General features: G+C 58.0%; 5 protein-coding genes across 5 annotated transcripts; 1 reads left to right on the top strand and 4 right to left on the bottom strand.

Moving 5' to 3' along the window:
* Positions 1-141: 141 nt before the first annotated feature.
* Positions 142-1,484, bottom strand: BDZ90DRAFT_257686 (hypothetical protein; the record flags this gene model as incomplete). Its single annotated transcript, XM_025507980.1, has 2 exons — positions 142-1,095; positions 1,191-1,484. 2 exons carry the CDS (start codon positions 1,482-1,484, stop codon positions 142-144), a joined length of 1,248 nt encoding a protein of 415 aa, XP_025365224.1.
* A 93-nt stretch (positions 1,485-1,577) lies between these two features.
* On the top strand, positions 1,578-3,575 carry BDZ90DRAFT_229623 (D123-domain-containing protein). Its single transcript, XM_025505142.1, has one exon. It carries the CDS (start codon positions 1,664-1,666, stop codon positions 3,185-3,187), a length of 1,524 nt encoding a protein of 507 aa, XP_025365223.1. The 5' UTR covers positions 1,578-1,663; the 3' UTR covers positions 3,188-3,575.
* Positions 3,226-5,420, bottom strand: BDZ90DRAFT_229622 (hypothetical protein). Its single transcript, XM_025505141.1, has 3 exons — positions 5,108-5,420; positions 4,599-5,008; positions 3,226-4,532 (listed from the first exon to the last, which is right to left on the bottom strand). The coding sequence occupies exons 1-3, from the start codon at positions 5,192-5,194 to the stop codon at positions 3,509-3,511; spliced, it is 1,521 nt and encodes a 506-aa protein (XP_025365222.1). The 5' UTR covers positions 5,195-5,420; the 3' UTR covers positions 3,226-3,508.
* Positions 5,421-5,772: 352 nt separating this feature from the next.
* On the bottom strand, positions 5,773-8,025 carry BDZ90DRAFT_235938 (UDP-Glycosyltransferase/glycogen phosphorylase). The gene is made up of 4 exons (XM_025507279.1): positions 7,808-8,025; positions 7,599-7,715; positions 7,112-7,519; positions 5,773-7,031 (listed from the first exon to the last, which is right to left on the bottom strand). Exons 1-4 carry the CDS (start codon positions 7,866-7,868, stop codon positions 5,974-5,976), a joined length of 1,644 nt encoding a protein of 547 aa, XP_025365221.1. The 5' UTR covers positions 7,869-8,025; the 3' UTR covers positions 5,773-5,973.
* An 812-nt stretch (positions 8,026-8,837) lies between these two features.
* Positions 8,838-9,728, bottom strand: BDZ90DRAFT_208548 (glycoside hydrolase/deacetylase; the record flags this gene model as incomplete). The annotated part of the gene is made up of 1 exon (XM_025504010.1): positions 8,838-9,728. A coding segment is annotated over one exon (891 nt), but the record flags the coding sequence as incomplete, so codon positions are not given.
* Between the last annotated feature and the right edge of the window lie 265 nt (positions 9,729-9,993).

Here is a 9,993-nt window from a genome sequence, read left to right as displayed (position 1 = left end):
ACTCGACTCGCAGTTGCCCATTTAGGCGGGGCAGCCAATTAACGCGACTCGTCGACCACGCGACCACAGCGCGTCGTGCTCGTGTCGGACCGGCAGATGGACGCGGCGACGACGCCTACGGGCCAGACACCACCAAACGTCTCACTGGAGCCAGATGCGCAGACCCTTGACAACGCCTTCGATGGCTTCGTCGTGCCCTGAGTCGAAAGGCAGTATTGTTGGGACACCGTGCAGATCGGCTCCGCTGGCTGTTGTCGGCGGCTCAACTTCGAGACGATCCAGTTTGACCTCCTCCGTCTGCAACCCAGCCGCGTCCAGTAGAGCCAAGAAGCGCGAGTACGTCGACGGATTGCGCACTGTGCTTGCTATGAGAGCTTGGGGAGCTGGCTCAGACCCGTCTGAAGGTTGCGAAGCTCGCGGCCGGAGTGCATCGTAAAGGACGCGTACGAGGTGCTGGCAGATGTCCGGGTCAAAGACGATATCTGCGCCCAGTATCAGGGTGGGCTGAACGTCTTCGAGAAGATGCGATGAGCTCTCGGGGTCAGACCAGTCCAATGAGCATAGCTGCGGCCGCGATATCCCTTCATTGAGATCGATCGTTGGCTGCAGCTTGGAGGCGACGACGACGGGCAAATCCGTGGCATAGACGGAGCCTGCTGTCTTGGCACCCTCTTCGATTGCGTTGTCGCTCATGAGATACGCCATGAGCATGCTCACAAGCCCAGTGCCGCTGCCCAGCTCAAGCACTCTGCTGCCCGGTTGCACTAGCTCGTCACGGTGACAGAGCAGGTGTGACGCCAGACGTAATGCTGCCTCCCACGTCTTGCACGCTGTGGTTCCCGAACCGACCAGTGCTGATGAGGCTTCACAGAGACGTATGCGTCTCCACATATCCTCGATGCTGCTGCTACCCTGGGCATTGCTACGGCAGGGGAACCAGTACTCGACCATCCGGTCAGGTGGCGGCGCGTGCGAACTGAATGGCATCGAGCTGGATAGTCTGTCCATTGGATTCAGACTCATAGCTGCAGATCTGGATGAAGAAGGCATCGCCATGAGCTCGGCGTACCGTTCCAGTAGAAGAGGATCTACTTCCTGGCGTTGTTGAGGAGATTGTGGAGGAGGTAGTAGGCAGGCAATGATCAGTTAATGAGCGCGAGGGCAACGTTGCCTCGAGCGCGTATGCTTACATGCTCCTCTTCCTGGTATGCTTGAATGGCCCGCTCAATCCTGGAAATCAGAGCCTTGAGGAAGGTCTTGTCGTAGCTTGTATCGGCCAACGTCGCTGTCTCCTCGCTATCAAACAAGGCTTGAGCAAGCGGACCCTGTACTTTTAGAAGCCAGTCATCCGAGGGCCATCTGAAGCGCTTGGATCTCACTGGCAGTCTTGAAGAGTATTGCACTTGTATCAGCAGCCTGACGTGCTCCAATATGGCCTCTTCTGTCTTCTTTTGAGTTTCTACTGCACTTGACGTGGACGCCATGGTCTTGGGTTGCGGTGACGACCGTCGAGAAGAAGGCGGAGCGGAGCCAATCTCTGCTTCCGCTCTCTCTCCTCCGCTCGAGGCACTTTGCGTCGAAGGCGCATTACGAAAAGTGGGGTAGCAGCGAGCCAGTCCCTGCTACCATTCATCTTAATTGCAGATCACTACCACCGACCAGCATGGTCGTTCCAACCACGATCGCTACTTCAGCAGCATCAGCTTCAGCATCAGCAGCATCGGCGACGCCCTCCTCGTCTTCGACTGCGCTTCCCGCGCTCACACCCATCCATGAAGCCCTGGCTGCCACGCGCTTCTCCTCCTGGTATCCGTCGCTGCGCTCAGTGTCCCCAAAAGCGACCATAGTGGATGTGGCGAAGATCCAGCCGGACTTCTACGAGTGGCTGCAGGAGGACGGGCTCGTGCTGCCGCGAGGGAGTGGGGCAGGCGTCGTAGGCGGAGAGCAGGATGAAGAAGACGATCAAGATGACGCTGATGGAGACGACGACGACGACGCCAGCAGCTCATCATCCAATTCATCAGCTCCACCACTACAAGCGCGAGATTTTTCTGCGCTAGACGAGCACATCCGCACCATCATCGAAAAGTACGATGGCCAAGTCTTTCCCAAGATGGACTGGTCCGCTCCACGGGATGCGGCTTGGATTCTACCAGGGCAGACCCTACGATGTACTACTCCGGCTGATGTGTATCTTCTGCTCAAGAGTAGCAATTTCGTCGCCAAAGATGTGGAGCAGGCCACTGAAGCCTCTTCGTCCACGCAATCGCAACCGCGTCTCAACCTCATCCTCAAGCGACACTTCTCCTCCCTCCAACCCGCCCACGAGTTCCGCTGTTTTGTTCGATCAGGACACTTCGTCGCCGCCTGTCAACGGGATGCAACGACGTACTATGACTTTCTGCAACGGGAGGAGGTCAAGCTCGATGTGAGGAGGAAGCTGAGGGACTTTTGGATTGAGCATCTTCGCCCGAGAAGCAGCGCCGAAGGCGAGAGAGGGGAGGAAGATGGGGCAAGCAGAGGTGGGAAGCTTGACCCTAGGCTGCATGACTACGTCTTCGACGTCTATTTGACACGCGATAGGGAGAAGGTGTTCCTCGTAGACGTCAATGCGTACCTGCCGCGTACGGATGCGCTTCTTTGGGAGTGGGAGGAGCTCGAGGCCAAGGCGACTAGGGCGTGGAGGAGAAGACATGGTGCTGCGCCTTACCGTGCGGAAGAGGAACAGGAAGAGGACGAGCAGGAAGCAGAGGTCAAGGCTACGTTTGGTGACGAGGACCAGGCATCAGACGACGAGGGCGAGGATGACGACGATGAGAATGGGGAGCGCGACCCCCGTGGTCAGCCCTTCATCCGCATCTACACCGACGGCCGTCCTCCAACAACACATTATGAACCTTGGCCAGAAGAGAGCGCGCCTTCAGCAACCCTCATGAACCTCGATCGTAGCAGTGGCAGCGGCAGCGGCAGCACATCGTCAGCACCGAGAAGACCACGCGCCCCCTTGCCCACTCTCCGCATTCTCACCTCGCAAGCACAGGCTCAACACGCAATGGGCGGCGCACCTGCCTATGTGGCCAACATGGCACCTCACGAGGCAGTGAGTGCTGCAGACGGCGGCATGGGAGCGCAAAGCGAATTCTTGAGGGCATGGAAGGAGCAGCAGCAGCAGGCGACGGCTGCGTAGACGCACTGTATCATAGGATAAGGCGGCATCGAGGCAAGAGTGGAGCTCGAGAGAAAGGCTTTGCATTTGTTCAAGACAGCGAGTAGCGGAGCGTTGGAGCAAAACAGAGAGGTACAGCCGGCGAAGGAGTTCGGAGAGATTGCGGCGCAATAGCAATAGCAGGTGCGATACAGTGAGTTGAGTGTGTGGTTGATTGATTGATTGATTGATTGATGGCGAAGCGACGCAGTGAGAGGATTTTGTCGGGGTAATCGGTTGAAGCAGTGCTGATGTCAAGAGTCCCTTGAAAAAAGAAGCCTTGGCTTCGCAGACTTCTCAGCCTCAGTTGCCGAAAAGGTAGATGAAGCTTCCCCTCTTTCTGGGCGCAATAGGCAGCAACTCGTACTTGAGCGCATCCATCTGCGTGAAGAAGCCGCTCCTGATGAAAGGCGAGCAGAAGAGCGGGATGACGGTGAAGAAGAAGGTGTGCAGAAGAATGAGGCTCAGCCAAGTGGGGATTCGCTCATTCTGCTTGGGGAAGGTGCGCTTGAACCACGTCGAGGCAACGGTGGCGACACCGTTGAGGACAAAAAAGATGAAGTTCTCCCCGTTTGCGAAGCCCAGAGTGTTGCGCGTGATATGCTCGTGGAAGATACCGGACATGGCGAAGGTCGCGATTGCAGCGATGGCCTTGGGGTAGAAGGGCCCCTTCTTGCGGGGCTGTTGCTGCTGCTGGGAGGCAGCCTTGGTCTTCTCTGAGCCATTGGCGGTGCCATTGCCGTTACCAGCGGGAGTCATAGGCTTAATGGCTCCCTTGCGGTGGCGAAGTCCTCCCTCGTCCTCGTCATCCGTCTTGCCCGTCTCGGCCTCGGTCTCGGAGAGCTGGTCCATGTGCTGACGCTGTGCTAGCTGCTGAGCACGTCCGCCCTTCTTATTGACGGCGGCGGCGTCGGCCTTCTTCTTCTGGCTGCGTACCGACGACTTGCTGTTGCGTCCACCACCAAAAACGACGCGATGCAGCACCGACGCAATGGCGCGATTCCAATGGGACCAGAAGAGGCGGATGTTTGTGGTGCCGAGGGGGTTCTCAAACATGTCGGCCATCTCGACGCCAAAGAGGATACCCAGAGACTTGAGAAGACCGTCACCGAAGAGGGCAAGGGCCATCAGGATGGACAGGCCAAGAGAGTCGCAGTAGGCGTGGTAGGCGACGCGGCTCATGCCGACTGTGAGCTCCGCCGGGGGGATAACGTACAGGGTGAGAAGGAGAATGCTGCCCTCGATGATGACTTTGGGCATGCCCTTGAGGTTCTCCCAGCGAGGGTCGCGCTCAAAGCCTTCCTCGCGGGTGCGCTCAGCGATTTCCCTGTGCAAGACGCGTCAGCTAATGGCCCCACTATGACGAATACCTCTTCGCTCGCTGGACACTCACTCCTCCTCTTTGGGGAAAGCCCACAGGTGGCAGAAGAAGCGGAAGGGGTTCCACGACTCGACCTCCTCTCGCGTACGGATATGAAAGATGTCCCAGACGAGGAGCGCTGACCTGAATCCAAGTGCCGGCCTCCAGAAGTCGAGGAGCATGACACCGGACCGCCCAACGACCTCGGGCCAAGCGAGGAGCATAGTAGCGAGAAGACCGAGACAGCCGTAGTTGAGGACAGGAGATCGCTTGGCTACAAAGTGGTAGAGGAACCAAGCCAAGGCACCAGAAGAGAACATGAAGGCCATCATGCGCAGACCGATGATGCCAGCCAGCTTGAGCGGGTAAGGCGGCAGGTCATACTCTGCTACGCGGAAGCCTGCTTGCTTAGCCAACGCGATGACTGGGTCCTCCTCAAGTAGCTGTGGTCACGAGGTGCAAGAGCGCAGAGAGGGAGGAGGGATGACAGTGGTCAGCAATGCGAGGCCTGACAACATGAGGATACCTGACGCGGCGCTTACCTTGAAGCCAAGGATAGAATGAGTTGGATGAGCGCCCGGGATGAGCTTGGAGACCTTGTCCCACATATTATCGTTGACTGCCGCCATCTTGAATCAAGCTTGGCGTTGTTGATGGTGTGAGGAAGAAAGGAGGAGAGCAGGACCGAGTCTTGATTCAATCGGGACCCGCTCTCTTTCCCTTCCCCACGATCGTCGTCCTCGACGGCGATGATGCGCTCGAGCGGCTGCATGAATTGGGCCGGCTCTTCCTTCCACTCTCCGCCTCGCATGAAAGGTGGGTCGAGCAGATCGAGACGAGTGAATTCAGCGCCTGTGCGGCGTGCGGAGAGCGGGCCAAGGGCGCAGGTCAGTCGACTGGACGGCAACCTCGGCCAGGCAAAGCGCTAATCCAAGCCTACGTCACTTTCCCTCCTCCACAACGGGCTGGCTGCCTTCCCCCGCACGACTACCCTGACAACTGGTAGGCGAGGCAATGATCTTTTGCTCGGTGTCCGAGGAGGGGAAATCGATGGTGATCGGACGTCACAGGATCGAATCGACCCTTCATCGTCGCGAACAAAGCGCGGTCGCCGCCGTCATGGGACACAGATAGACCTTGTCAATAAGAGACCTGAGAAGAGTAGCGAGGCAGCGCTGCGGCCATGGCTCATTAAAGAGCGGTCGCAGCGATGGTCAGGGAAAGTCTGTTATGATATTCGTGACGTGTGATAGCGTTGGTGGTGGTGCTGCTGATAATGCTTGTAAAATACGGATGGATGCACTCAAGATGCTGCCTGGCTGACTGATCGCTCCGCCATCTATGATCATCACCTTCGGCGCTTCTTCTCGCGGCTATCACACCTCCTTCCACCCCATCCAACGCTGGCCTAGACCAATCCCGCTGCCGCCCTCGCCTGATTCATACCCCTCAGCATCCAAACGTACGCAAACATCATGAGCAGAAACACGCCAATCGAGCTAGCCCACTGCAGCATCCCCTCCTCAAGCGTTACTCTTCCCTTGCCCTCCGCCTCAATGATCACACTCTCAATGTGTGATCCCATGGCCTCGACCGAAAATTTGTCCTTGACCCTCTGCCTCGCCGCTTTACTGATCCGAGCGCGCTCCGCCTCGCTCATGCTCAGCATCGCCACGATGGCTCCTGTCCAGACGTTCTTCGTAGGATGACGGAGCAGGCCCGTACCGGCCTCGTTGGTGAAGCGCTTTGCAGCCCCATCCCATCCTGCATCGACGATGCTCTCTACCGGCCCGCCGGTATTTGTCGCCAGGACGGGAATGCCGCAGGCCATGGCCTCGAGAGGCACGATGCCAAAGTGCTCGTCCGTGGGTGTGTACAGAAGTACCTCGATGCTCGCATTGACGAGGAGCGTGTTGAGGAGAGGACCCGGCAGGCTGGGTAGGAAGATAACACTCGCCTGCTCAAGCTCGCCCTCTCGCGGCATCGAGGCCGGAGGCTCGAAAGGCGCTGGGTCGTAGAAGAGAGTAATGTGGTTGAGGCCGAGATCTGTCGCTTGTTTCTGCAGCTCATTGAGCGTGTCGATATTGTCCTTCACTCGGCGATCATAACCTCCTGCAAGGATGAGGCGATGATTCTTTGCTCGTTGTGAGCCTGTCAGCTCCTTGTTCATACCGGCGAAGGCGTCGAGGGCCAGGGCGACGTTCTTCTTTGCCTCGAAGCGGTTGATGGAAAGGAGCAGAGGTCGACTACCATCTGTGACGATCTCGTGAATGCCCTTTTGGATGGGCGTCATGACGTCTGAGTTGGCCATGAGCTTCCCGACGGACTTGACGACTGCCTTTGACTCGAAGGAAGAGAGATTGATGCCGGGGTATACGACGCGAGGAGCTCGACGTAGACGGTAAAAGGACTTGATGAAGTGTTTCGAGGTGAACTCTGAGTTGACCATGATCTTGTCGGCATAGTCTGGACGCGGGCGAGAGGACAGAGTAGGCGGTAGCGTCAGCGAGGAATACTCCGTTGACAGGAGTCTCGAGCGAGCTCACCCATGGTCCCTTCCTCGATGAGATCCAGAGGGAGGCGATAGAGTTGCCTGAAAGCACTCGGTCCGGAGTCGCCCCTCGCAATCGCCTTCTGCTTCGCAATGGTGTTGCTCAGCTCCTTGTCCGGGAAGTGACAGTAGAAGACGACCCTTGTGAATCCCAAGATCTTGACCCAAGGTACACCAAAGGACTGCTGGTCCATCAAGAAGACGTCAAAAGGCTCGAGAGCCGGAGCTGAGCTCAGTGCTCGAAAGAGCCATTTCGGGATGGTGCCAGGGTAGTGGAACATGAGGATCGAGAGTAGCATTTGCAGGACGAGGGAAAGCTGCTGAAGGATGCTGAATATCGAGTGAAACATGCCACCGAGGGACCTTGGGATCAGTGTCTTCATGTGATGGACTTTGAGGGTGCCTGTGTGATGTCGAGGCGCGCGTTGAAAGTGGTGAGCAGGCACTCAGCAACATAAGTCTTCAGCCGAGAGCGGCCTTACCATCTCGAGCCGGCTCAAAGCAGCGCTTGGGGTCAAAGTAGGACGTAAAGATCTCGACGATGTGGCCTTTGTTCTGCAACTCGACGGCTGTGTCAACAACGAGACGCTCAGCACCACCTAGGGGACGAGGAGGTGAAGGAGGAGGTGAAGGAGGGGGTTAGCGGGGAAGGTGGGGCGCGAGGCAAGAGGGATTGAGGCTGGCTGCTCACCAATACCCAGGTCGGGGTGAATGATACCGACGCGAAGGCGCCGCTCTGGAGTCTGGTCCATGCCGGAAGGACTGAAGAAGGGCGATGTTGTCGGTGAAGAAGGAAAGGAAAGAGGATTTGCCAGATGGAGCTGGCAATGAGCTACGGCAAGGGCGGAAGAACAGCCCGACGAGTCCAACTCGACTCGCCCAACCCCGCACGGCGACTCGAGTCCGTCTAACCAAGACGCGGCGGAGAGACGATGACGGCGAGCGGCAAAGGGCAGCGCGAGCGGCGAGAGCTTGGACGCTAGACCTGTGCACGCCTACGACGCCGCCTAGCCGCTGCCCGCATTGTCCACGCGAGCGATCAAGGACCACAATAGCGTCGTCAGCCCCTGTCTTGGAGCTTTGCTGTGGTCTTCACCGACTCACAAAAAGACGAACAAAGACTTGATCACTCTGGGTTAAAGAATCTGGGCATTAAGTTGATTGCGTAGAGGCATCGTGCACGAAGCAAATGCTGAAACTCCACGGTGCAAAGGGAGAGCAAGAGGGGAGAAGAGAGAGAAGACGAAGTGTGCGCAAGATCGAACGCAGGCAAGAATGTACAATGAGTGTATGTGGGAGAAGCGAATCTCTACGTGATGTGCGTGCGCAATGCGACTCCTATGCAAAGGGCCATGAGGGGTGCGATTGTCCGTTGATGATGATAATGCTAGATGTAGGGGTAATGCGAGGCAGAGCACTTAAAGCAGAGCCGCAGCGAGAAGGGCCGCCGCACCTGCGAGGGCGAGGTCCGAGCGCACCAGGCTGCTCATGGCGCCGCTCGTTGAGGAGCCGGAGCGGTTGTTGGTGCTCTGCGCGTTGGCTGCAGAGGCTGACGATCCGCCCGCGAGGGTAGAGACGCCGCTGCTCCTGGAGCCACCAGACGAGGACGAGGCAGTCGCCTTGGAGCCTGCTGATGAGCCAGGTGCGGTAGACGATGCTGCTGCGAGGGACTTGGTAGCGATGACGTCCTTCTGGTCCGAAACTTCGGCGGTGTTGTCCGCTGCGTTGGCGTAGAAGCCACCTTGATTGTCAAACTCGCCCACGGCCAAGGTCTTCCATCCGTGAGACTTCAGGCGGGGGTAGTAGTGCTGGAAGATCTGGATCGACGGCGTGTGGATCTCGTGGGCGAGGATAACGAGACCAGGGCTCTGAGGGCCGTTGATGTGCTGGTTGACGTACTTGACTACCGAGTCGTACGACTGACCAATCTCGTTGCTAGCGGGGCACTCGGACTTGAAGTTCTCGTCGAGGCACCAGTCGTTGGCGTCGGCCTGCCAGAGGACGCAGCGCAGACCAAGAACCTCGGTGGCAATGGCACGGACACGGTTGTCAACGTCACCTTGAGGAGGGCGCCAGAGGTTGGGGATGCGTCCGGTGCGGTCGTAGATGATCTGCATCGTCCAGGCGAGGTCACCGAGGACTTGCTCGTTGGTGCTGGCAGTCTGGAGCTTGTGTGACCAGGTGTGAACGGCGAGCTGACCACCAGACGAGTTGGCCTGCATGAACTCGTTGGGGTACGAGACGATGTTGGATCCGATCAAGAAGTGGGTAGCCGCCTGCTTCTGCTCCTCAAGGAACTTGTACAGGGGCGGTGACAGGTCAGTCGGTCCGTCGTCGAAGCCAATGGCCCAGACGCCGTCGGGTGCCTGGCTGATGTCGGTCTCGTCGATGTACTTGCTCAGAGTCCACGAGCCAATGTCCTTGGTAGAGTACTTGGACGGGTACGAAGGGTTGCCATTGGAGTCGAGCGTCGAGGGGGAGATGTCAGGGATCTTGCCCGCGTCGACAGCCTCCTTGAGGGCGTCCTTCCAAGCCGAAGGCAGCAGTGACGGGTCAGGGATCTTGAGGATCTCTGGGTACTTTGACTGCCTTGCTGCGAGCTTCTTGTGGGTGTGCTCGAAAAGGTGGCGCTTAGGGTGCATGTGGGCGGGGATCGCTGCGCTGACGGTGTCGAGGGCTGCGAGTGCCACGACGAGGGCGGCGGCGATGGAGAAGCGTGCCATGGTGAGCTGTGCGAGGATGGGAGACTGTGTCGAGGATGAGGATGGCCCTTGAATAGCAGTAGTGGATGAAGGGCAGGCGCGACTCAGAAAGAAGGTGAGTGTGCCGATAGGGGGTTGCTGATAAGAAGAAACTACGACGAATGTGGGGGGGATA

Source organism: Jaminaea rosea (genome assembly GCF_003144245.1).
Source record: "Jaminaea rosea strain MCA 5214 unplaced genomic scaffold BDZ90scaffold_1, whole genome shotgun sequence".
Classification (NCBI taxonomy): Eukaryota; Fungi; Basidiomycota; class Exobasidiomycetes; order Microstromatales; genus Jaminaea; species Jaminaea rosea.
The sequence above is the reverse complement of the archived record's forward strand: the minus strand, read 5'-3'. Positions and strand labels throughout refer to the sequence as shown.